Source organism: Crocuta crocuta, unplaced genomic scaffold, assembly GCF_008692635.1.
Source record: "Crocuta crocuta isolate KB4526 unplaced genomic scaffold, BGI_CrCroc_1.0 scaffold426, whole genome shotgun sequence".
In the NCBI taxonomy this organism is placed as follows: Eukaryota; Metazoa; Chordata; class Mammalia; order Carnivora; family Hyaenidae; genus Crocuta; species Crocuta crocuta.
Window position 1 is genome coordinate 458,120 of NW_027532452.1, and position 27,750 is coordinate 485,869.

A 27,750-nucleotide genomic window follows, 5' to 3' on the forward strand; every position below is an offset into this window, starting at 1 on the left:
ATTCCTGTCCCTTTGGCCCATGTCCTACAATCAGTCAATAAATCCCCTTCATATATACCCCAGGTGCTTTGCAGAGTGCTTCCTTTGTGCTATGTCTTGGCCTTATTATTTAGCATCCTGGCTCTTGAAGGGCAGAGACTTTATTTCTTGTGACCCTCCATCTCTCCCAGAGTTAAGCCCCACTTATTTCATAGATAAATGTTATGGGGACTCTTCTTTCCAGGAGGATCCCCAGGGCCAGGGGTGCCTGGTGTGGGATCTGATCCTTTTACTCTTTTGTGCTTGTGATAACCTTCCCATTTGTGCTTAGTCACATTGGGTCTGCTTCTCAACTGTGTCTCCACCTCTGCTAGTTTTTTTTTTTTTTTTAAATGTTTGTTTATTCATCCTTAAGAGAGAAAAGCAACACAAGCAGGGGAGGGGCCGAGAGAGAGGGAGACACAGAAGCTGAAGCAGGCTCTGCACTGACAGCAGTAAGCCTGATGTGGGGCTCGAAATCACAAACTGTGAGATCACAACCTGAGCCAAAGTCAGATGCTTAACCAACTGGGCCTCCCAGGTACCCCTCTGCTGGCCTTTTTGATGTGGCCTCCTCTCTACAACCAGCTGTAGAAGCTCTAGTCTGCAGGCTTCAGGTTGTTTTCAGAGTGAGCTGTGATACATGTAGTTGTTGCTTCAGTGTGTGCATGGCATTAGGGAGCTCAGGGTCCTCCCACTCTGCCATCTTCCCTGCTCCTTAGGATCTTCTAATGTCAGTGCTTTCTTTTCATTTGCCATTGTACATACACATTACCAAACTAACAGCCACCAGGATACAGTATGGCCCAAATACAGCAGCTTCATTTCTGTCTTGTAGCCGGCCTTTGATGTCTATCATGTGTCCATTAATATCACTCACCCAAACTAAAAGTGGGAAAACTGGGACCAGTAATTATAGAGTTAAGAAAACAAATATGTAGAGGGAGAACAGTCACTTAGTAGGACCTTTAGCCTTTTTTTACCCCGTGGGATTTGGGGTTTAGATAAATAATTAATAATTTATAACAATAAGTTATTTATTAATAATTGAGTAATGGTACTGGCTTGCTGGGCCACCCAAGGCAGACCACTTCATCCCTTCGGGCCTATTACATGAGAATTAACAAATTTACTTAAGTCCTTGAAATTAACAAAAATCTAAATCACTGAATCACTGGGTAAATTTGATTTCAAAGTTGATACACATTAGATACGTCATTTGCGAGTATCATTTCCCATTCCGTCAGTTGTCTTTTAGTTTTGATTGTTTCCTTTGCTGTGTAGAAGCTTTTTATCTTAATGAGGTCCCAATAGTTCATTTTTGCTTTTAATTCCCTTGCCTTTGGAGATGTGTCAAGCAAGAAATTGCTGCCGGCTTTCTCCTCTAGGGTTTTGATGGTTTCCTGTCTCACATTTAGGTCTTTCATCCATTTTGAGTTAATTTTTGTCTATGGTGTAAGAAAGTGGTCTAGTTTCATTCTTCTGCATATTGCTGTCCAGTTCTTCCAGCACCTTTTGATAAAGAGACTGTCTTTTTTTTCCATGGGATACTCCATTTCCTTAAAGAAAAGTATGCACATCTAGATTTTCAGATTTTGCTATTTGGTAGCCACTAAGGATTCTCATGATCTTTCAGCGAGAGAAGCAACACTGAAACAAGCAAAACAAGAAACAGTGTTTAAAAAATAACTGAGATCAGATCTACTGTTCTAGGCTAGCTACAGGAAGGGGGTGGGGCTGATAAAACCAAGACAGCACAGAAGCAGGAAGTGACTGCAGGTGCCTGTGGCTCAGCAAAGCATAGAGATTATAGTTTTTCCAAAAGCCTTTTGGGTGAGAATTACTATCTTTAAACTCAGGGTTAAAGTCTCCTTTTAATGCAATAGTGTAAGGAAGTGTGGGCTTACAAACTCATGGTTCCAAATGAACACGGCCTGAGAGAAGAGTGGGTAATGACTAAAATACAGATATAAAGTAAGATGCCTCTGACGGAAACAATTATTACTGCAGAACTGAAGAATAGATGTTATTCCTAATGCCATAAGGACTGTGCCAAGGGCAAGGGAGATATTTGCTGGCTAGGAAAACAAAACAGACGAGGACTTTCCCTACACCCTTAACCTTTAAATATGAATTGAGAAAAGGAAAAGTGAGCATTGTTTTAAGTCTTATCTGTCCGTACCAAACACTGTCAGCACCCCCAAACTATTCTGCGCACTAGCAGTCAGCCCAAGACCTTCCCCTACCTCAAGGCCCCCACCAGCCAAGGATGCATTATAGAAACCTTCTTATCTACCTCATTTATTCGACTACAAAATCTACTTTGGATAGCATATGCTAACAATGTAAGCCTACTTATTCTACTAAAACCACACTGGTTCTGGTGGGGATCATGAGTACAGAAGAGGGAAAAAAACGAAACACTTCCAGTCTGTCTCTAGGAAGATCAAAGTGCTGAAAACGTGACAGTAGATCATCAATTTGGATTATAAGGCTTTGGCATTTGTGACAATTTGAATAGAAGCCAAGGAAATTATTTCTGAATAACGTTAAAAATAACTACTCCTCCTGGTGGGGGCAGCCCAACCCGGGAATGCTTTGCCAGGCTGGGATGCGCAGTGTCCCAGTCTTCATTTTTAAAAATCAGTCCTGACTTTTGGCCTTTCTGGAGGAGGAAGAATCTGAAAAAACAAAACTGTAAAGGTTTGATAATATTATTGAGGAAGGTCTTAACTAAATGGTACAGGGTTTAAAAGCATTAATTAATAATCCAAATTTTTGTATTAAAAATATGCAACATTCTGTGTATTTAGCGAAAGAGTTAAATAGAGCTGGAAACCCATCATTTGTTTCAGGATTTGCCATTTTTTTCCTAGAGCCTGCTAGGACTTTCTTCAGGATTGTTATTTTCCAAAACAGAATAAAAAGACATTGGTTGAGAAAATACTTCAAGTTCATAAGTAAAACCAATTTTTAAACTATAGAAATACATGGTAAATAATCTGCCTGCTTATCGATACCCAGCGTACTGGTTTTAGAAGCAGTTGTATAAGGAATCCTGGAGGGGAAATGGGGGCGGGGGAGGGAATAAATGGCTGAAGGGCATTAAGGTGGGGGCTTGTTGGGATGAGCACTGGGTGTTATATGTAAGTGATGAATCACTAAATTCTACTCCTAAACCATTATTACACTATATGTTAACTAACCTGAATTTAAATTAAAAAAAATTGTAAATCTGGGTCCAAATCCCATTTTTTACTTACCAGCTGTAACCTCAAGTTACTTCCCCTGTAAAGCCAGGCTCGTAATACATACTCTACAAGACAGAGAATTACATGACGAATGTATAAAGTGTTTAGCACAGAACTTGGTCCATGGTGGCATTTTAGAAATACTGGTTGCCCTGCCCCTTGTCCGAGTATCTGCTTACTGGGGCTTAACATAGCAAATGGAGATGCATATACAGTATTTAGATTCCAAAGACTGTCCAAAGATTCTTGCTGTTCCCACAGGACTTAGCCTCTACCAAAAGCCATACGTATTGGAGAGAACAAGTGCTAGAAAGATCATCTAGATTTTCATCTAACTCGATGACAAAACAGTAAGGAACCCTGGCTTTCATGTCTCTGTGCAGGCTACTCCCAAAGGAGCTGTGAGGCTAGAACTGAAGAGGCAGCAGGATTCAAGGCACTTGTCCAAACAAGAATTTATAATGATAGAAGCCCTGTGAACTCTGAGCTAATACAAATCTATTTATTACACAAATTCTTTTCTTCTTTCTCTAGAAAACAAATGACGATGCAATCGATTTTGATTACACCGTTCTACTCCATGAATTCTCAACACAGGTAAAACATAGAATTGTATAGATGTTGCAAGGTAGAGGAGGGAAACAGGACAGTATCATCCAAACTGAGAAGGCACCTTGAGACCAAAACAGAGCAGGCAGCTGCACACAGCTTACACGGAGTTGTATTCAGCGTTACTTACTGACGGAGTAGCGGCAGGTGCCGCTGTTCTCTGCAAAGTCTGGACTGTCCTCGCACAGATCTTAGAGGGCAAAGGGATGTTCAGAGGTCACTGGGGTGAGGCCAGCGGTCTAATATTTTCACAGACCTCGCGGCATCATCCGTGCAGGGTCGGAGGTGTGGGCACTGTGCAAGCCCTACTAGTTATCAAAACAACATTCGGAGACCTCAAAACAAGCTTTCCTGCATTTGGGGCAGGGCCTACTACCTACCTCCGACGGGCCTGGAACATGGCATTGCACGGACGTGAGTAAGATGGGAGGTCAAAGACAGTCAGTGTTGTCAGCACTCCTATGATACAGAAATGCTTTTACCAGAAATGTTTGCAGATCATAGTACTTTAGAACTCTTATTTTCTAGGAAATCATTCCCTGTCGTATTCACTTGGTCTGGTACCCTGGCAAACCACTTAAAGTGAAGTACCGCTGTCAAGAGCTACAGACACCAGAAGAAGCCTCTGGAACTGAAGAAGGTTCAGCTGTGGCACCAACAGGGCTTAATAATTTCTGAAAAGAACAAAAGGTCTGCTTATACCAAATTCTAAACAAAGTGACTCTATTAAATAGTGTAAGTCATTATTCTGCTAAAATAGATAAGGTATAAAGCATTCTAATATTTTTTAGAAAGCCTGCAAATTATAATACTTAACAATTAAAAGATGCTGTGGTTTTTGTTTTTCGATTAGTTTGGTTTATTTAGTTAATTCTGGGAACACAAGCATACTGAACTCTGCTCAGTGCTGAACAGTTTATTCCACAAGTTTCTCGGGGATTCAGCCCTAAAATGTAAAAAACAATCAATTGGTATGTACTGTAACTGGATCAATAAGTATTTAGCAAAGCAAAACACAAATTGATGGTCTTACCTTTAAAGCTGTATTTCTCATTGCTTTGAACATAGCACAGCCAACTATTTTCTATTGGTAAATTCCTTCTACTTAGTATATAAAAAAGATAATATATTTCAATGAAAGCAAATTGCAGGGAAAATAGTACCAGTTTAGAACAAACTTTAATATTTTTTTATCATTTCAAGCAAGTATTCTTTTTTAATATCTACTTTTATATATATAATGTGTTCAGTGTATTTATAGAGATTTGTATACACAGGCAAAATTTGTGCTAAACTGAATTAAGTGAACTTTTAATATTCAAATTTTATAAATAAAAAGTGTTTCATGGATAAAGTGGGGTGTCTGCAAATGTATTAAGTGGAATAATGATGTAACTGAAGTTCTATCAAATATATACAATTTTCATACAAAGTCTATAACAATTTGCACGCCGGTGTTGGCCTAAATTAATTTATAAAAGTAAGTAAACATAATATGTACCGTAATCAAATTCGGTGGAGTAACTCCCACAAGGCAGGAAGAAATGATCCAGGAAACATAGCCATCATCATTTGCCTCTCAAAATTTCTATCCTTTGTAGGGGGAGAATTTAAATTTTCTTCCACCCATCAAGCTTCTTCCAGCTGGTCTAAGAATTAAGGGGCACCTGGGTGGCTCAGTCAGTTGGGCGTCCAACTTCGGCTCAGGTCATGATCTCACGTTCCATGGGTTCCAGCCCTGCGTCGGACTCTGTGCTGACAACTCATAGCCTGGAGCCTGTTTCAGATTCTGTGTCTCCCTCTCTCTCTGCCCCTCCCCAGTTCGTGCTCTGTCTCTCTCTGTCTCAAAAATAAGCGTTAAAAAAAAAATTTTACTACACGTGCAGAGGCACTCAATAATGCAGTTGAGACCTAAAGAAATGACCAAGGTAGTCAGTTTTTATACATTAAAGACAGTATAAATCTATAAGGACTTGACAGGACAAAGGAAATTTTGGGAGTTCCAACTAGCAAGGAACTCTAAACGGAATTTGGGTTGAGGTGTCACTAAGTGACAAGTAACAAGGGTTGTCTGTACAGCCTTCTTGGCTCCAAATGTCCTGTCTCTGATAAGGACATCTTGTGGCATAGTAAGAGTATTTCCTTTTCACATGGGGGTTTATTTCCTGCTGAAAGAAGGGGATCCGAGTGTCCCTCCTGTATAGTCTGTCTCTTAAGTAACTTTTACTTAAAATAACCAATATGCCAAAGTGGGACATTTTGGGCTGACCTACCCTTAGCTCCTCCAGTTCCTGAAGTTCCACCCATCACGTACAAGTTTAGCTGGTAGATTGTTCCTTCTTGTTGAATCGGTTTCTTAATACTGACAATAGGTCAATTCAGTTAAACTCATTTTAGGATACAGGTATCTTCTCAAAGTTAAGCCTGTGATTCAAATAATGAGGTAAGAAGAGGTTATGGAAATAGAAGAAAAACAATGGTTAATGATTGGATCAAATTATGAACCAGTTTCTGACTTCTGAGGGTAGCTAGTTGAGAGTATTTCTAGATGCAGGCTTAAAGCATCTTCGGATAGATGCTTTTAGGGCAGATGTGGCAACGTGACAGGTTGTAGTTTGAGTGTTTCTGGTGATGGTTTTGGGTGGAACAACAGGCATGAAGATTACAGATGAGCTGTTAGGGTGATTTCTCTGAAGTTTACATCACCTTGTTCATATTCAGTTTGCAGGGCTTCAGTAAGAAGGGCAGTTTTAGTTCTCAAATGATTCCAAGTCAAAAGGATGGGGGGAAAAAATAATAGAAGACATTCATTCATTCATTTGAAGAGTTGTAGCCAGGCACTAAAGGAAACTGAAAGGAATTAGGATCTAGTCCAGTTTATAATGAATTGTATTAGAATCTAATTTACACAAAGGTGTGTTAGTGAAACAAAATTCTTCCCTCAATATTCACCCTTATTTTTACCAAAGATGACTAGATTAAGGCTAATTTATTTGCAAAATAAATCTAGTTTCAATAAACTTGGCTTGATTATTGACATAAGTACAGCAAGAAGAGTGATCGATAATACAGGCTCTTTTAAATCTGCTTTGCTTGAACTTTTTGCAAGGAATCGCCTGACTGAACTTTTAACAGCCTCTGAAGGCCCAGAAGCCAAGCCAATTATTTGCCATCAGACCACCTGTAATAGCTATTGTTTGAGGTTAAGTCCTCTCTTCTTGAGGTCCCCAAAATATTCTGAAGTTCTTACACCTGCAACGAAGTGACTTCCTTACTCAGCTAGAAAGGCTGCTTGGAAAACCTGTATCCAAGTTTTTCTAAGGAGCTTTATTAGTTCCATAAAGTCAGCCTTAAAGCTCTTCTGGTCATGCCTGAGTCTATGCAGCCTCCCTCAAATACGACATTCCAGTGAAAACTTTGGTAATATAACTAATGTTTCTAATTGTGTCCTGTTATAAGGAGAACGGCTTTTCATTGAACTTATGCAAATAAAAATTATTATGAAAATGTAAGAATACTCACTGAGAGTTTAGGCACTCTGGAATGCTCAGGTAGGGGGGAAAAGATGAACTATACCTCTGTGAACAAATTGAAACATTTATCGAATTGCTCTAAGTCATAATTTTTAAAAATTTTTAAGGAAAGTTTTTCTCTTATACACAAATGTCATAGAAATTGGAATCATCTTCAGTTCATTCAGGTCCATGTTATTAATTCTGCTTGAGTCTAAGATTAAAAGCTTCTGCACAGCAAAGGAAACAACCCACAAAACTNTTGATGGATGTGGGGGGGAGAGGGGGGAGACGGGCATGGAGGAGGGCATTTGTGGGGATGAGCACTGGGTGTTATGTGGAAACTAATTTGACAATAAACTATTCGTAAAAAAAAAAAAAAAAAAATGGAGAGTCCCTGAAAGATGCAGAGCCCACAGGATTATATTGAAAATGAAACCACAATTACAAAATTATGTACAGACGAAAACAGCTGTAAAAGGCAGGAAAAAAAAGTTCTGCTTGAGTCTAGTTTTTCCACTAGTTCCAGAAATTCTTACCCAGTTCAGTTTTATAATCTTAAGGTCATCAGAAACCTGTACTTGGAATTGTTTCCACAAATCTCACTGAAGATGAAACCCATCTGCAGGAAGCTTTTGTAAAAGCATCAGAGTAAAAGTAGCATTGTCTGTAAATGAGAAAAGATTTAAAAACAGTGAGGGGCACCTGTGTGGCTCAGTTGTTTAAGTGTCTACTGCAACTCAGCTCATGATCTCACAGTCTGTGGGTTGAAGGCCCGCATCGGGCTCTGTGCTGACAGCTCAGAACCTGGAGCCTGCTTCAGATTCTGTGTCTTTCTCTCCTTCTACTCCTCCCCCACTCGTTCTCTCTCTCACTCTCTCTCAAAAATAAACATTAATTTTTTTTAAATTTTTTAGGGAAAACTAGCAAGCAATTGTGAATTTCCTGTTACACCAGCAATTTTTACACTGACAAATTTATCAACAGTTTATAATTTCTAGGGTGTGTTTCTTCATAGTAAATATTACCTTTTAATAAAGCACAAAACATGTTTACTAACAGACCCAAATTGATTTTTAGTTTCTCTGTAATAAGGAAACCAAAAGTAGATAAACTTATGTTTAGTAATTAATGTTTCTTATTTTGTCTTATTTGGAAATGACCTAGATATTCAATGAATTCAACATGATTCATCACTTAAACTTAGAGGAAATGTTCAAAGTTTCAAGGTTAACAAAAAGATCTGGGGAAACTATGTAAAGAGTTTACCTATTTCTTTTTCTTATTTACATCTATTTAATTCACTTGTTCTCAACTAGTATGCTTAAGTTGCCCATAAAACTCAGAGATAGCAGACAAAATCAGTCATCCTCCCAAATTATGACTATTATTTTTTGAAACATTTTATAACAGAGACAACATAAACTTATTTGACTCTAAGTAAACCCAGGCAGAATACAAGTATTAATTTTATTTTTATTTTTTGAGAGAGAGGAGAGTGGGGGAGAGGGGCACAGGGGGAGAGAGAGAGATCTCAGGCAGGCCCCACATTTAGAGTAGAGCCCCATGTGGGCTCGATCCCACAACCCGGGGATCATGTCCCTAGCCAAAATCAAGAGTTGGACGCTCAACCGACTAAGCAACCCAGGTACACCTAAAAGTTTTAACTTTAATGCTGATAACTTTAAACTTTGTTTTTTTAAAAAACTTTTCTTTTTTTAATGTTTATTTTGAGAGAGAGAGGGAGGATTCCAGGACTCAGTAGCACCAACCGTAAGATCATGACCTGAGCTGAAATCAAGAGTTGGACACAGCCTACTGAGCCACCCAGGGGCCCCTAAACCAACAACCTTAAATTAGCTTCAAAACCAAATTTTTTTTTCAGAGCATGTGAACTTGCAAAACACTGATGTTAGTTTCTAAGAGTTTTAGAATGTCCAACCCTTATAAGCACTTGCCTTCAAACCAACTAAACAGAGTTCTTTTACAAACTATTTTAGCTATATACATATATATACACACATATATGTACACATACATATATATGTATACAGACACAGATAAAAAAATCTTACAGCTTTTATTTTTACTAATATTTGTGGTGAGGATATTATAGACCTGATTTCCAAATACCTTTCTCTCTCTTTTTTTCCTGATGAGAAACTTCTCCTTTAAGTTTGTATTTCAAAGAATGACTCTTAGGTTCCAGAGAAGATGGTCTTGCAAAATTTATATCACAAAGACATAGAGAAAGAATCCAAGTTTTCTCCAAGGTGAGCTTTCTGGGACATACTGGCTTCTTATAACAGGGGCTAGAGTCTCAGCATAACAGCCTTTTTAGCAGTTTGAATTTCAAAAAAGCCTCTTTTCCCTTTTTAAAATTCTATCTCCAGTGAAATAAAAGCAAAAGTAAACTATTGGGACTACATCAAAATAAAAAGATTCTGCACAGCAAAGGAAATAATAAAACTAAAAGACAAACTACTGAATGGAAGAAGATATTTGCAAATGACATATCCAATATATCCAATAAAGCATTAGTATCCAAAATATACAAAGAACTGATACAACTCAACACCCAAAAAATAATCCAATTAAAAATGGGCAGAAGACACGAACAGACATTTCTCCAAAAAAGACATCCAGATGGCCAAAAGACACAAGAAAAGATGCTCAACATCACTCATCATCAAGGAAATATGAATCAAAACTACAATGATATCACCTCACACCTGTCAGAATGGCTAAAATAAAAAACACAAGAAACAACAAGTGTTGGAGAGGTTGTGGAAAAAAAAGAAATCTTGTGCACTGTTGGTGGGGATGCAAATGGGTATAGCCACCTTGAGAAACAGTATGGAGTTTCCTCAAAAGTTAAAAATAGAACTACTCTATTACTACTGCCAGTAATTGCAGTGCTAGGTATTTACCCCAAAAATATAAAAACACAAGTTCAAAAGAATACATGCACCCCTGTTTATAGCAGAATTATTTACAATACCCAAAATATGGGAGATGAATGGATAAAGAAGGGGTGGTGTACACACACACACACACACACACACAGGAATATTATTTAGTAATAAAGAATAAATTCTTGCCATTTGCAGTGAGATAGATGGAGCTAGAGAATATAATGCTAAGGGAAATAAGTCAGAGAAAGACAAATACCATATGATTTCACTCATATATGGGATTTAGGAAATGAGCAAAGAGGAAAAAAAGAGAGACAAACCAATAAACAGACTCTTAACTATGGTGAACAAACTGATGGTTACCAGAGGAGGTGAGATGGGGGATGGGTGAGATAGGTGATGGGGATTAAAAAGTGCACTTACCATGAAGAGCACTGAGTAATGTATAGAATTGTTGAATCACTATATTGTACACCTGAAACTAATATGTTAACTATACTGGAATTAAAATTTAAAACAAACGGGTGGGCTTGAATGGCCTCTATAGAGTTCCATTTCTAGTTTTGTAGCAATTTGTAAGACAAAGACTGTTGTTTCCAGTGCCCTCAAAGAAATGGATGATAGTCCCAATACCTATGGATTGACTTTTTTTTTTTTGAGAGAGAAAGTGGGGGAGGGGCAGAGAGAAAGGGAGAGAGAGAGAATCTCAAGCAGCTTCTGCACTGTCAGCACAGAGCCAGTCATGGGGTTGGATCCCATGAACCGTTGAGATCATGACTTGAACCAAAATTAAGAGACGCTTAACCAACTGAGCCACCCAGGTGCCCCTGATCTGCCTTTTTAATTAAAGTTTTAGTTTTTTATGTCAGGAAGATTTTCAACTAAAAAAGGAATCAAAAGATTTATGCCTTTGTAAAATCTGTATCAAGCATTTTAACAAAGCCTTTTTTCTCAGTATAGAATTTAACTTTGGCTTCTATTAGTGCCTGAATATTGGCCTTCCCCAATTCATTTGCAGGAGGGCTATGAGAAATTTTGGTCTTCCGTTTCCTCTCTGAAGGGAGGGTTTCTCCAGGGGCCTGCCTGTACTAATAGCCATAGTATAATCATGGGGAGGAAGAACTCACCTTAGCAGCCAGTCAAGGTCCCTGTGAGTGGGGTTGTATATAGCCATTAATCTCATTCTTCTCTAAATGTGGTAGGATCTTCTGAGAGTGGAGGAAAAAGAACTTTTTAATTCAAAAGGTCTGCTGCTATTCAGGAGACATGCAGGTTTGCAACGGCTGGGTCTAGGTTCCACCTGCAAAGGTCACTGTGCAGAAATGCCTGAAGCTGAAAGAGCCTGATTGCAGCAAAGCGAGCCCTATGGTCTGTCCCAGGTGCTTCTGCTAAATTCCCTTTCTGGCTTTCAACATTGACACGACTAGCCTGAGTAGCCTGTCTACTTTAAGCCTAAAGATTAGGCCAGAGTGTTCTCTGTAAATCTTCCAGGGAAAGTTAACATAGGCAGATGGGGCTGGATTTTAAGAAAGGGAATTTATGTTGGATGTGGACATTAATGTCTTCTTTTCTTTTTGAGAGAGCAAGAGAGAGCACAGGCAAGGCGGGAGGTGGTGCAGAGACAGCAGGAGACATAGAATCTAAAGCAGGCTCCAGGCTCTGAGCTGTCAGCACAGAGACCGATGCAGGACTTGAACTTGTGAACTGCAGGATCATGATCTGAGTTGAAGTCAGACACTCAACCGACTGAGCCACCCAGGTGCTCCTGGACATTAATGTCTTAAGTCTAATTTTTTTTTTTCCCATTTCATCCAGGGAGTTCCTACAGTTAGTCATTATACTAATCAGACAATCAAGAGCTCTCCATAAATAATTATTTTTCTTTCAAATATAGCCAATTTAAAGGATCTCTCTTTTGGCCACTGACAAGTAGGATCTTATTAATTCCAATAGCACCTCAAACCAATAAGACCTTTTATGGCTTAATCAAAGATGCATGAGCTGTCCCTAGATGGGGCATAGATGATATAGCCCCTATCATATAAAAGTTTACACCCACAAAAATGAATAGATCTGCTAATCTGTGACACCAGGCAGGCACTACTAGAACGGAACTTTCCAACACTACCAAGCAATGAAGGATGAGACAATGAAGGCTCCTTGTGGACCAGGACCTTTTATGAGAAACTCCTCTTGAGAACCGGCATGGCCAAAGAGTGCTGCTCGTAACTGCAAGTCTGGGAACCCCAGTCTATTTGGCCACCAAGGTGCCCCCAGTAAGTACCATCCAGAGAGAATATTCTTATTCTTACTGATCACAAAGTCAGGCTCTTCAGACGTATAACAGGATAAAAGAAAAAATCTCATCTGGTTCTTCTGATGTGCACATTAAAAGCTTTAGCTTAGTGTTGGGTCTCTGAGAGCCAAATACGTAGGAGGGATGTGCCATGGGGTTGTGGATTGTGTGGTGTTCAGCAGGTGATTTATTGTCAATCTAACCTGTTCTGTGACCAACTTTCCTAACATATGAGAGTCCCCAAGTTAGGTGGTGAGCACTCTAACAGCTTTTAAGTGCTCAACCCATACCCACCAATTTTGAAGCTTTGGCTTCCAAGATTTCCCATGGCAACAGCCTTTACCTCACGTGCACATTAACCCACAGCAAAGTTTAATCAGACACCAGTCTGGTAAGAACCATTAATTCATCATTCTGCGAGGCTGGCTCAAACAGCAGGATTCTAGAGCCTGTGCCTGCTTTCTGCACTATAATTTCTTTTTAAGACATATGACACACAAGACAAAGGAAAACAAAGACCATCTCTGGGAGGAAATGGATCACTAAAACCAAGAGTACTCATTCACATTTTTACCAAGACTTGCTAAGCCCAATGACTTAGTTCCACACTAATTTTTCCTCCTAATTTAAAGAAAAAAAAAAAAAAGATTCTCACTACTCTCACTCCACCAGATCATGCAGATTCTGGGAGGTTAACGTGGTAAAATAATCTTACCTTCTGCTGGCTGTAGATCAGATGTGCCAATATCTCAAAACTGCAGAATCTTCAGAGCAACTCTCCAATGGAATTTGATCCTGCCAAATATGCCAACTATAGGGGAGGAATTTAAACTTCATTCTACCCATCAAGGTTCTTCCAGCTAGTGTAAGAATTAAATTGGTATGAGATAGATTAACGAGAGAAAAAAAAGTTTTTTTTTTATGTGTGCAGGAGGCCCAATAATGCAACTGAGATCTAAAAAATGGGCAGTTTTTTTAATACCTTATTAACAAACAATCTATGAGGACAAAGAAAATTTTGGGAGCTTCAATTAGTAAAGAATTCTAAACTGAATTTGGGGCAGTAAATTAGTAACAAGTAACAAGGGTTGTTTATATAGCTCTCTTGGCTTTGGCTCTAAATTTCCTATCTCTGGTGATAGGATGTGCCTTTACCTTGTGTTAGAAAGGGTGCTTTTTCACATGAGACATTTATTTCCTCCTTTCAGGGGCATAGAGGATGTGGTCCAAGTGTCCTTGTGCATAGTCTGTCTCTTAATCAACTTTTATTCAAAATAATATACCACAGTGGGACATTGTGGGGTAGCTTGCCCTTGGCCATTTAATGGAATGCTTATATCACTGTCTCAAAACCAATAGCCAAGTTCCTTGGCCAGTAACTGATTAGGATGCACCAGCCTTAAAATATACCAAAATATTACTTCTAAGTCTACACTATTAGAAAATTAGAAAAGATTATACTGAAGCTAAAAAGTTTATAGACATGGACTATTACAAAATAAAAAATAAGACAGATGATATACTTTTTAGATCTAGTTTAGTTTTCTACTTAAACCCCAGTCCTTTGTATTCACATTCCCAAAATCTGCCTGATTTAAAGAACTGTTAAGTATTCTGAAGCACTGGAAACAATCATTTAAAAGGAACACCAGATCTCCCACCTATATAATAATGCAAAGAAAATACTTTTTCTAAAATAGCAACCTATGATGATTAGATCATGTCAAGACCAAGTCAAAAACCAAACTTCTACCTGAAGTTCCCTACATAATCTTAAAAAAAGAAGGTCCAGAGGACATTATAGTAATAGCATATTCAGTGTCTTGTGATCTTTAATTAACTTTTTAGTATCACAATTAGGGCCAGAAAGGGCTTTCAGCTTTCTAGTCTCATTTATCTCAAAGTCCTCTTCCTTATAAAAGCATTTTTTTAATTAGTGAGATTAGACTCCCAAATATGACCATTATGCATTCAGATATTAAGCCTTTTATAGATTTCAGGATAGATTATGAGGAATTCCCCACAAATAGACAACACACAAATACAACTGTCTAATTGTCTAAATTTATAAAACCTCCAAAAGTTAAATATTCCTAATACCCCCATTAGAACCTCTTCTCTAGCACACAAATTGCTGACCTGATAACCACAGAGAAAAATTTCTTCATCCGCCTTGACATAAAATGAAGAACTCTTAAATTCCCTGTTTTCATTAAGAGTCTAAAATTCTTCCAAGTCACTGAGCCAATGAAAGGTATACACAGCATCACATTTATTTTCCTAATTTCTAGAATTCTCAATATTTTAACACATACAAAATAATTAATACCAGGGTTTTGTCTGCATTCCATTGCCTTCTACTCCGTTCATTTTTTCCTACCTGAATTATGAATTGTTAGAAATTAAACAAATTCTGAAACAGTTGGCAGTTTCTATATTTGCTCCTGAATGACAGTTCTCCATGATATGAGTTTATTCCACCAATTTCTCTCAGGTTAGAAAATTCTATGACCTGTTCTGTGACTTTTCCTAGCTTTCAAAGTGCTATCACTTCATTTGTTGTCTGGCACTTATTTGAATGGATAAATGAATGGATGGATGAATGAACGCTCACAATACGTTGTCTGTACATACAACAGACTATTTCAAAGATGCACTCCAGTATTATTTGAAGACACTTCAAAAGGAGCAGTTAAAGCTCTCATTCAACAATTTAGCTTTAGCAATCCAAATAGGTGTCTTCTACAAAGGGATATATATACTTCTGCATGTCACAATTTATTACTACTGGTGGCTGCCTAGTTCTATTTGCTTCAATTTTAAAACTCATCTGGATTTCAAAAACATTAAATATGAAAATTCTAACACTGGGGAATTGATAAGATTTCGTGATTTAAAACTAAGAAGGGAGCAAGGAGGAAAGAAATGGCAGAAAACCATTTTTCTTCAAAATTTCTTCCATATTTCTTCAAAGTTATCACTCTAAGAACCTATAGCCCAAACTCTAACATCACACAAAAGAACATTGGTAATATGACACGTCTAAACAAGCCTTCCACTTCATGTCTTGGAGATACAGGAAATACTGGTCTTTAAACTTTCCTGTATTTCTGAATCAAGTGGAAAACTTTTAATGCTTCCTTTAACTTTTTAACAAATACTTATTTTTGAGAGAGAGACAGAGCACGAGCTGGGTGCTGAGCTGTCAGCACAGAGCCTGACGTGGGCCTTGAACCCCTGAGCCAGATCATGACCTGAGCTGAAGTTGGACACATAATTGACTGACCCACCCACGTGCCTCTCAAGTGGAAAACTTTTGATCTTGATCCAAAGAATCCAAGTATGTAGGGGCTAGACTGGGAGTTTCTTCTTAAACTCCCCATGTGACTTTTAAAGTGCAGCCAGAATTAGTGGACTGGGAATCACTGCAGTACTGACTGCCTAGGGCTGTTACTTGTCTCCAACACAAGTAATACTGCCTTTCTTGCAGCACCAGCTTCAGATCCTCTGTCCCCCTCTCTCTCAAAAAAATAAAGCATTAAAAATATATTAGCCAACAATTATCCTTCATTAGAGTGATAGAAACCCTCATTTATGAATATTCTCATTAATTTTTTATTTGGTACAGACTTTGGTTGGTATGTGGTCTCTTCCAATTTTAGCCAAACTAATTAGCAAGAGATGACGAGAGATGCAGGTTCTGTTCCTACATCTGTCCCTACATGATCGTACTCGTTACTCCCATCAGCCGGGCCTTGGAAGTGCTGGTATTAAATACGTTGGTTCTTTTCTGATGGTCTATCATTAATAAACAGAATGCTTCACAAATTTAAAACATGTCAAAATTTATCCATCATGGTTCCAACATTCCTAAATCTTGGCAATAGCCAGAGAAATTGAGCTACATTCTAGGAAGGTTATTTCCTCATTGGGAACAATTTTCAAAGTCATTATCAATAGTACAAGAGGCTGATTAAATGCTAAAGCAACAATATTATTCAGGCTTGATGCTACTATAGCAACACACATATTCATAGGGAAAGTGTACTTGGTTTGATGAACACAACTAATTTTCAACTTGAAAATTTAACAAGCTGTGTGGTCTTAGAGAAGTTATTTACCTTCTCTGTTTTGCTTCCTGTTACAAAACATAGTAATAGTAATAACTTTCACAGGGCTGTGAAAACTAGATTAGATAGTACATTTAAGGCATTTAGCAGATGCCTTAAAAACATGCTCAATACTTCAAAAAATCTTTTCCTAGAAACCTTAAGTTATAAAGCCAAACTTAGAAATAAAAAGAAATTAGTTATTTTATTTTTATTATCCACAAAGGAAAAGGACCAGAATATGTCTGTCACATCAAATGATTTTGGGATGAAGTAATTCTAAACAACATGGTGGAACTGTCTGGAAAGTCCCACTTATTCTAGAAACAAAAATTTAACATTTGTCCTTTCACCATATCAATGAATACAATATATGATAAATTCCAAAAGACTCCAATTCAACTAGCATTTACCAAGTGAATGAAACCGACCAAGCAGCAACTATGTAAATTATATTTTATTATTCAGAGCTTCAGGAAACATTAAAATAGGTAAGAGTAAAATATGCAGGCATCTGCTTTCCATTTCAAAGGTCCACAAGAAACTAACATAAAAATAGACAATTGCAAATTGGCAGAGGCCACAAATTCAATCACCCATATATAAAACAGCTAGAAATTTACTAGCCATTTTAATATCCCCATGAAAAATCTGAGAAATGTTCTCTAAGAACATATGAAATCCACTCTTAAACAAAAGTCTTGTTCAAGTGTGCGTTGGTGGTACAGTGGTGAGCACAGCTGCCTTCCACAAAAGCATGTTCATTAAAGACGACACTCGAAGAAGTGTCATGATACATGCAATCGACTTTCAAATTATTGTTCACCAAAACAATAACTTAAAAAAATTTAAATATAAAGGTATGAGATACAAATAGATAAAGCAAATATGACAAAATAATTATTTGATGAACCAACCGTTAACAAGGTTGATCGTTATTAAGTCTAGATGGATGCTACAGGCCTGTACTTTGTGCTTTTCAGCTCTTCTAGATGTTGAAAATTCTTAGGACGAGAAATTCAGAAAGGAAGTTTATATACCGTTCTAAGTTCAGAAGTGTAACTGAAATCAGTCTCTTCCCTTAAATATTAAATATATTTCAGTAATAATCATACTTTATTTAAGGTGTTTCAATGAACCACCAGACAGACACCAACAGAGTTAAGATATACATAGAATTGTCTTTGAATATAATACAAGTTCCTGAATATAATTGGAAGGGCTTTTAGAATTTGTTTCACTCTGTTTCTTTCCACAGGAATCCATTAAAGTATATAGATCTTGCAGATTCAGTTACAGTCAACTCAAAGTGAGGAAAGTTAGTTCTTGGCTTTTCCTTTTTTTACAGGAAGTTGACCTGTAGCTTCCAAATACTTATTGATGAGGTCTTCTTGTGTGGCCGGCGAGCACGGCTGGTATCTGCAGTACTCCATTGTGTATTCTCCCTTTCCCTGAGGAATTACAACAACAACAAAAGAGATTTTGTTTCTTTTGGTACAACTACCAAGGAAAAGTCATGCAAAGACAAGATTTCACACATGCAAGCACTGTGTGGGGTGGTTTAAGAGCACTAAAGTTTAAACACCTGCTTACCTCTGTGCACGACCTAAGTTCAGTGGAATAACCAAACATATCATTTAGAGGGACCTGAAAACAAACACAGTAGCTATTTTAGTATTGTTTATTGAAAAATATCTTAGAAAAGTACAGAAAAGCCTTAGGCATCTAATTCCTTTAGACTTAGGTTTCTATTAACTACTCTTGATTGAAAAGAATGAAAAGCCAGAGAAATGTATTTTTGTTTCACCGCAAGTAAAAACCTTATTTAAAAATAATTTCATTTGAAAGGTGCCTGGGTGGCTCAATCAGTTAAGCATAGAGCGAAATAAGGCAGAGAAGGACAAATATCATATGTTTGCACGTANTCAGTTAAGCATATGACTCGATTTCAGCTCAGGTCACGATCTCATGGTTCATGGATCAGAGTCCCACGTCGGGCTCTGCACTGACAGTGGGGAGCCTGCTTGGGAATTCTTTCTCTCCCTCTCTCCCTGTGCCTCCCCGGCTCATGCATGCTCCCTCTCTCAAATTAAAAAAAAAACAAAAAACCATTCATCTGACAGTCCCTACTAGAAACCAAATCTTTCTGTTTCACAGCATGGACACCACTGACAGCCTTCCCTCCTTAGACCGTCCACACTCTGGCTGCAGCTCAAGCACTGAGAAGTGTTTCCCCTATGAAAGTGTTAATACAGCTTCCCCCTGAACACCTCAATATGCTGACAGTAGTGTCTTTTAGGCGGCTTTATGTAATGTGATATACACTTTCTCTCATGAGATTTATGTTAAGTACAGGCAATGGACTTCAGTATGATACCAGTAAACCAGGGAGAACATGATAAAACAGCTATGCAAATAAAGCTTATCATGAGAAAGACAGATAACTATATATCTAAGAAAATGACATATTCACAAAGGCCCACATCTTAGTTTTAGCTTAGCAACTTGAGAGCTGCTCTAATACCAAATTACAGAAATTGCCACACATAACTAAGCCACAAATACAACACTCAAATATCCAGGATAATGTGTCAATTTGGTCTACATTCTCCAAAAACAAAAACTTTCATTTCCCTCTGTGGTTACCAAAAGCAAGACTGTCAGTGACCAACAGTACTTACCTCTGCATATAGTGTGAAATAGTCCTCAATCCCATCTTGGCCTGTGATCACCCCGTGGCGCCGGTTAATTCCCGCAATCACTGGTCCCTGAAATTCATTTGGGGCTATGATTTCCACAGACATGATAGGTTCAAGAATACATAATGTTGCATTTGCCAAAGCTAGAGTAAAAAAAAAAAAAAATCACAAATTAGTTTATTAATCTTTAAACAAATGGTAACTGTTTCTACCTAGATAGACAAAACGGAGCTAGAGGTGCTCTCCAAAGGTACACTTAAGAGTGACGAGGTCACAATTTTTGATCTGGACTCTTTTTTTTTCGTAATTGTCACTCTCCTAGATAGAAGTACCAATAAGATAATACATAATTATAGTACTAATATTTCTATTAATTTATTTTTATCCTTAAACATTACTAAGCTGCAAAGAGTAATATAAAAGGGGTCTTCACATTCAATAAAGTCCTTTACCCTCTAAACTATCCAGTTAAGGGTTATTCTCTCTCTGAATACTTTGAGGAATAAAGACACTAATTGATAAGTCTTTGACCATATAAACGGATTCTTTATGGTTGGTCTCGAGAAGATGATTATTTTCATAATCGAAAAACTTTTCTCATATATTTGGAGAAAATTATCAAGTCACACCTGAGATCTATCTTTCCTTTTCTAGGTTAAACAATTTCAACAGGTCATTGAGAATCAGAAGACCAAGTTTCTAGTTTCTGCGCTGCTCCAGATAAGTTATATGCCTTTTGGAAAAACACAGTGTGTCCAGGCCTCAAGTTTCTTCACCTACAAAATAAAGACACTGGATGCTAAGAGACATTTAGGCACTAAAATGTGTGTGTCCGGATTGCTTTTTTTATCCCCCTTAATATGTAACCAGAGCACTTCTTACTGTGATAAATGCTGACTGAGGCTGAACTGTAACAGTGTGGAGAGAATAAAATTTCAAACATTCATATTTAATTTGAATGTTATGATAGTGTGGAGTAATATTTCAGCCTTAGATGAATTTATCTCTAATAAAAACTTTAAGCAAATACAGAGAAGATGACGAAGGAAATATTTTAAGATAACAATAGTTTCCCCAGCATTAGTTTGTTTATAATTAACTAATCAGCAATCATTCTTGTATATTCATTAAAGCACTTCTCTTAAAGACACTATTAGCTTAAGTGCAATAACTATAAGGAAGGCAATGTAATATTCTTGGATCTTTTTTAAATATTTTCTAATTCAGATCAAGGCTCAGGCCTTCCTTTGAGCAGTTAGTCCTAATTAGTGAATCTTCTAAAAAAGGGAAATAATTGAACTTTGCAGCCTCCTAAGCTCCATCACCTAAGCCCTGAAGAACCCTACACGGACAGTTCTACACGGTAGAAACAGCTCTATTTTTCATGACGTCTTGGGTTATCATAATAGCAGAGCTTCCTTGGCTCTAAATAAATGCAGTTGATGAAGAAAAAGGCAGCCGGGAAGATGTGTGCAGAGAATACATAGTACATATTATCCAGTATTTCAATAGGTCAGTAACATAAAAGAGCTAGATTGTGAAACGGTCATAATTTAAAGGGAAGGAAGGGCTAAGTACACAGTGCCCATCACTTAATTATTGAGGATGTCCTGTCTAGTTCTGTTTCATATTCTCACATTCTGCTCCCCTCCTTTTAACTTTCTTTTTCCCTCAATTTACCTGCTGACTCACTTCCAAAGAATCTTAGCCTTACTCATGCCTTCTTCTAACCCATGTGACAAGACTCGGGAGCTAATTCGCCCTGCCATATTCACAGTCACATGACAGCCAACTCCTAAGAGCAATTTTTTCTCAACAGATCCATGTGGTCTGTGGTTTTTAAGATAATAAGTAAAAATACCAGTATCATCATAGGAACTTTGAAGACTGAAGCGTTGGGCAGAGGTGATAGTATTTTTATTTCAGTCCATAAGGAATCCCACTGATAACACCAGGCCAGGTGCTGAAGATATGAGGCAGTGGTCAAGGGCTAGGACTTTTGTCTGGATCTCAGCTCTGCCACTATCATGTAACCTGAGCCTTTCAATTAACTGCTCTGAGTCCCAGGTTTTTCCAACTGTAAGGTCACTGTGAACATTAAGATATGATAATTCATGTGCTCAGCATAATACACGGCACATAAGTGATCAATAAGTGTTATTATGACCACTCTGAGACAAGAAGCTGGGGAACAGGTGGCATGGCCCAGTACTAGGTCAAAGGTAATATGAAGGAAAGAGTGATTAGCATTCAATGCCCAAGTTTGCATGCTCAAGTGTTTTCAAATGTATTCTTATATTTAATTCTACAATCTTTCATTTAATAGTGTGGAATTACTATCTCCAAGCAGCCTGGGGGAAATTCAAATGACTTGAGCAACTCTACACAGTAAACATGGAGCAGAGCTGGGATTTAAACTCTAAGCCCATCACGTACGGGGGCAGGAGAGCAAAGAAAGAGGACTGTCAAGTTACATGAGCTAACTCTTAATTGCTAGGCTTTTATTTCTCTTGTAGATGGCTACAAGCGTGATGTTTCTGGGGAGACCAAGCATAGTGCTCTTTCTAGAACCTGGCCACAGAAAATGATGGCAATGGTCATACCTGTGACCAAGAATATCCAATTTTATATTTCAGTTTTAGTTACATCACTGATTAATCTCAGGAACAAAATTTAAACTGCAACTCAACACAATTCCAGTTTTCATTTTTTTAATGAAAACATACCTTAGAATGTGAACTATTTTTCTTCCAATTTTGATAATGGAGAATAGCTCATAAGCTTCAGCTACTCTGATACCAGGCTCATTTATCAACGTTTCACCTCCAAACTCTCATATGGCATTCAATAGAGGTATATGCATGAAAAGCTGATTTTCTTACTGAACTAAGAACTTCTTTTCATCCTCATAGACTTTTGTCTTTCAGTCATGGTTGATTAAATAACACATGAATGAACAGCACAGTAATTCATTTTCATGCTAGTATCCTGCTTATTTACACATGTTCTTCTGGCAAGAAACAAACAAAATTCCCCAATTACCATCTAGTGCACACCCACCAGGCAGTTAATCACACTTACATTATTTGTACAGTTAATTAAAAAAGCAAATGGCACATATTCAACTGCTTGGTTAATATTCATATACAGACTGCTTTCATGGATATATACGTGTATATTATGGGCATATGTATCTACATTTAATTATATTTCATACAGGAGCAATTAAAAAAGACAATGAGGCTAGTTGTTAACTGACAACCATACCAATTATCTCCAGGAAAGCTACCAATTTCTAGTCAAGAACCAGCACAGACCAATTGGCAATTTTTAATTTAACTGTAGTTGTAGAATGTACCACAATATATATACGTATATCAAATCATGTGTACACTTAAAATATCTTAAAGTTTTGTCAAGTATACTACAATAAAGCTGAAAAAAAGGACATAAGGTGATTACAACTAATTTGTCTACCTTATTATTTATTAAAGTGGTAAACACCCTAGAGGGAAAGAGACAGGTGTTTTAATGTGAATTACGCCTAACAAAATCTTATTTTCTTTGTGACTTAATTTCCCTTTTTCTTATCAACATAATCCTCAGATTATGATAATATTTCCTGATCACAGATTTCAACTGCACTTTTAATAAAGAAAATGAAGGATTTTCTCTCCTTTTCACAACTGAAAAGCTAAGATACAAATTACTCATGGCTCCCATTGGTTTAAGTAATAGAAATAATTAGTCTGGTCAAGAAATGAGTGACCTTCTCCAACCACTGCCCCACACCTGATCATAGATGCAAATGGAAGAACAATGAACTCAAAGTCCAAAATTCATACAGAATCAATAAAATTGTGATTTATAGAATGCTTTAAAAATGTGTTATGATTTATCTGATTTTCCACTGTCCATTTTGACACTCTGATAAAAATATTTCTGAAGTGTTTTGTCAATCATAATATAATTGCTGTGTCTATATGGACATTATTAATAATGAATACAGAAAAGATGACAGAAACTTTCTGGGTTCAAGATAGAAGTTTCAAATTCCTTTGTTGAGTAACCCTGATGTCAAATTGCTTTGTTACTTGCTTTTCTCTTTTAAAAGCAATGAGTCAAGGATGCCTGAGTGGCTCAGTCAGTTGAGCGTCCAACTTCGGCTCATGTCATGATCTCACGGTTTGTGAGTTCGAGCCCCGTGATGGGCTCTGTGCTAAGAGCTCAGAGACTGGAGCCTGCTTCCAATTCTGTATCTCCTGCTCTCTCTAAACCCTCAGCCACTTGTGCTCTGTCTCTATCTCTCTCAGAAATAAACATAAAAAAAAATAAAAGCAATGGATCAGATATATTTGCTGTTGTTTAGGTTTCTGGTTCATCAGGGTTTTAATACAGCTTTACTCTGTGAGGAAAAGGGTCACAATTTTAGCAGTTCTGTACAAGGTTCAAACTACTTTGCCATTCTCAAAATACCTACAAGCCTACAATGTCATACATAAAAAAATTACATACAAATTTATGGATTTCCTGACATCTGAATAAGTCACTAAAAATAGCATGACTGTAATGTTTCTATAAAAATATTTCTTAGAAATCTGCGCATTTCTATCTTTCCTATTAAAAGCAGAATTTACAGATTATCTATAAATTTAAGCATACGAAAACTACTAGGTAATTTAAGAGAACAAGGTAGGCTTTTTATTTTGTAAGGAAGAGAACACAGTAATCTGTCCTCACTTCAATTCTATAAATCTATGCCCAGAACCCGCCATGTTCCCTGGTGAGTTGCCTGGTGCTCTTGGGGGGACAAGACTAAAACACAGTGCTGCCTTCTGAGGCTCTGATGGTCTAGCAGGGAAAAAAGACACAGTGTCGGGACAAGTGCCAGCACTCAGAATACCTTGCTTGAGAGCTCCTTCTCCTGCGCGGATGAAAGAGATTTCATTGGAATCAACCATGTGATGCGCCCCATCTTGCAGGACAAACCGGAGCCCAGAGAGCTTGTGACCAGAAAGGGGGCCTTTCTCACAGGCATCCAGAAACCCCTGTTAACGAATGAACACAACCTCTGGAGAGAATGAATTTCACTTGCAGATGAATTACCAAGAATATCCAAACATTTTACTGTTCAGAAGTTAGGCATTTTATGAATACTACATTTCACCCCTCCAAAAAAGAAAAAGAGGTTTAAAAAGTTGAACACCTTAACTATTTAAGTTTTATTACTGTGGCATCTGGATGAACAGTCCCTTGGAAAAGCATATCATGTAAAGGTGTGAGCTGGTTTGAAAATGATGCTGAAAGTGCTCACCCTTCCCATCTTCAGCAATTACACAGCTCTCCTAGCCCATTCTATAGACAGCCTGCTCTTAACTTTGGGAGGAGGAAACAGGGGAAAGGCAAATAAGAGTACCTCCATCAAAACTGACATTGGCTCAACAGCTACGTCCTGAGCTCCTATTATACACCCGTCCCTGTTGCACCTCATCAGCAGATCATACATTATAGCTTTAACGTTATATATGTCAGTAAGAACCAGAATTCAAAAGTAATTTTATTTTTCCTAATGCAGTTCTTTGTTAAATTTTTTTTAATGTTTTATTTATTTCTGAGAGACAGGGACAGTGTGAGCAAAGGAGGGTCAGAGAGAGAGGGAGACACAGAATCCAAAACAGGCTCCACGCTCTGAGCTAGCTGTCAGCACAGAGCCCAACGCGGGGCTCGAACCCACGAACCGTGAGATCATGACCTGAGCCGAAGTCAGATGCTTAAGAGACTGAGCCACCCAGGTGCCCCATGCAGTTCTTTTTTTTAAAAATACCTCACTGAGGTATGACTGATAAACAAGAAACTAAACATATTTTAAAGGTATAACTTGATAAGTTTGCAATTCTTTTTTAGTCATTTCATTTATAAGCTTTCCTTCACCTACATTAATCTTGGAGAATAGAAGATAACCTAAAAGTATGAGAATGATGAAATATTTATTGTACTGAAATAAAGTATAATGAATGAAATACACTAATCACCAAAAATGCCTCCACCACTAAAACCAAAATTAAAATCTATTAGTACATATTTCTAAATTAAAAGAATAAATGAAAACCTAAAAATCTCAATCTATGAGAACAGACAGTTGCTGGAGGTTTACAATAGTCTTAAAGTCAGTGACCTAGAAAGCAAACAAAACACTAACTCCTTATATGTGCAAAGTACTTCACAATTTACAAAGAAATGTCAGAGAGTATTAGCTGGTCCTCAAGTTTGTGAGGGGTTGAGGTTTAAGTATTTTATTTACTTTCAGTTGAAGAAATTGGCTCTGAACACCATGATTTACCAAAGATCACATTAATCAATAGCAGAGAAGACAGGAGAACTGAGATATTAGGAATCCTGATTACAGTTAATGATGTAGGTTTAATTTATCAAAAGAAATATAATAATTAAGCAACAATGATTTCCCCCCACATTGTCATAGCATGTTTATAGCTCTTGAACTTAATCAATTGAAGATTCTAAATCACATGGAACACTTAACAATCAGATAAAAGAAGCAGGACGGTAACTAAAATGAACCATGAGAGACAATGTGATAGAAATACGATTTGAGGGGTGCCTGGCTGGCTCAGTCAGAAAAGAATGCAACTCTCGATCTTGAGGTTGTGAGTTCAAGCCCCACAATGAGTGCAGAGATTACATAAATAAAACTTTAAAAAATATATGATTTGATATGTTTATTAATAAGCTGGTTGAAAAAAAGGTAAAGTTATTTTTGTTTTTACCTTTTCTACTGCAGGCACAAACTGCTTTGGAACGTTTGCCCCAAATGTTTCATCTGAAAATTCCAACTTAGTGTAGTTCTCTGGGTCCAGAGGCTCCAGTACACCAATCACTTTTCCAAACTGGCCTGCACCACCAGATTGTTTTTTATGTGTAAATTCAAACCTGAAAGTGATTTAGGAGGAAAAAAAATTTAACAGCATTATGTAATTACCAAAACGAAACGACTCCTACTGTTAAATTAAAAACCACATTTCACCATTTTTACTTTTTCTTTGAACATAATGACTTTGCCATTATTTAAAAAGTAATTCTCTCTTTCCTGTTTTTACTTGGAGGTAAGTATGGTGAGGTACAACACCAAAGTAATGCATGGTTTTAATCATGCCAATTCTTTACCTCGTAAATAGAAAAGTAAAAATGTGAAAAGTCCATCTAAGGTTCTTGTTCTAGTAACCTACATTCCAAAGAGCTCACTCTCTTCTTTTGGAATGCCTCCCTTCCCTGGGACACAGTGCTCTCTTCTTAAATCTCTACAACGAAAACAGTCACACGAAAATAGAAGCTGTGCAGTTCACTTAATCAGATGGTTTGTCTATTTGTGTTTACTACTTGGAAGTTATGGAGTGATGCAATACCAGTGAACAGAGCTGCAGATGGATTGACACCCATAAATAATGGTAAAATAACGATCAACATTAAGTCATTCAAAGAGACACATATACAGACATCTCAGTGTGTACTTCAAACCACTAATGGCAACATAAAAAGAATAAGCACTTTATATGCATATTAAACATTTGTAAACATACACTATTTCATTGGAAAAAAATTTCATGGTATCTACTGTCTGCAAGACATTTCTTCTTTTAAAATGAAACCTTCCTGGGGGCACCTGGGTGGCTCAGTCGGTTGGGCAGTCGACTTCAGCTCAGGTCATGATCTCGAGGTCTGTGGGTTCGAGCCCCACACCAGGCTCTGTACTGGTGGCTCAGAGCCTGGAACCTGCTTAGGATTCTGCGTTGTGTGTTTCTCTCTGCCCCTCCCCCGCTCACTGTCTCTCAAAAAAAAAAAATGAATAAACGTTAAAAAAAAAAGTTTTTTAACGAAACCTTCCTCAAGACCCAAAGATGAAAGAGGCCAGCCGCTATCAAAATTATCTCAGATAACTGCAGGTAAATGGACATTAATGGGTGTGTTACATACAGATCTTTGAGTAGTTTGCAAGAAGTAAATGTTAATTTTGTTAGGAGATGACAGCTTGGAATACAGAGATTTCATTAAAAGCCTAAGTGTGAATGTGCCTGTTGAGCTGCCTTCATATAATCATCCAGCTGCCAGGAGCTTCAGGACAGGCTGTGGAAAAACAAAATGCTGAAAGGTTAACCTTCCTGGGAGGGAAAAAGCTAGCTATCATAACTAAAGTAGAAGAGAAACGGCTACCAAAGCATCAGAGAATTACTGAAGGGACTCCAAACCCATGGTCCACTGACAAATTCGGGTACGCACAAGTTCTCTGAGACATTTAAAATTGTGTTTTCAATTAGACAATAATATA

The 27,750-nt window shown here is 37.6% G+C and overlaps 2 protein-coding genes across 2 annotated transcripts in view; one reads left to right on the top strand and one right to left on the bottom strand.

Moving 5' to 3' along the window:
* Window positions 1–5,187, top strand: part of RARRES1 (retinoic acid receptor responder 1) — a 43,902-nt gene extending 38,715 nt beyond the window's left edge. The window contains exons 6-7 of the mRNA XM_077779420.1: window positions 3,804–3,866; window positions 4,407–5,187. Coding sequence (XP_077635546.1) covers window positions 3,804–3,866; window positions 4,407–4,556 — 213 coding nt within the window. The 3' untranslated portion in view covers window positions 4,557–5,187. The remainder of the gene's footprint in view (window positions 1–3,803; window positions 3,867–4,406) is intronic.
* A 9,662-nt stretch (window positions 5,188–14,849) lies between these two features.
* Window positions 14,850–27,750, bottom strand: part of GFM1 (G elongation factor mitochondrial 1) — a 48,126-nt gene continuing 35,225 nt past the window's right edge. The window contains exons 14-18 of the mRNA XM_077779422.1: window positions 26,195–26,357; window positions 24,313–24,457; window positions 19,392–19,552; window positions 18,304–18,357; window positions 14,850–18,161 (exon numbers count right to left, since the gene is read on the bottom strand). Of these exons, the coding sequence (XP_077635548.1) occupies window positions 18,030–18,161; window positions 18,304–18,357; window positions 19,392–19,552; window positions 24,313–24,457; window positions 26,195–26,357 (655 nt within the window). The 3' untranslated portion in view covers window positions 14,850–18,029. The remainder of the gene's footprint in view (window positions 18,162–18,303; window positions 18,358–19,391; window positions 19,553–24,312; window positions 24,458–26,194; window positions 26,358–27,750) is intronic.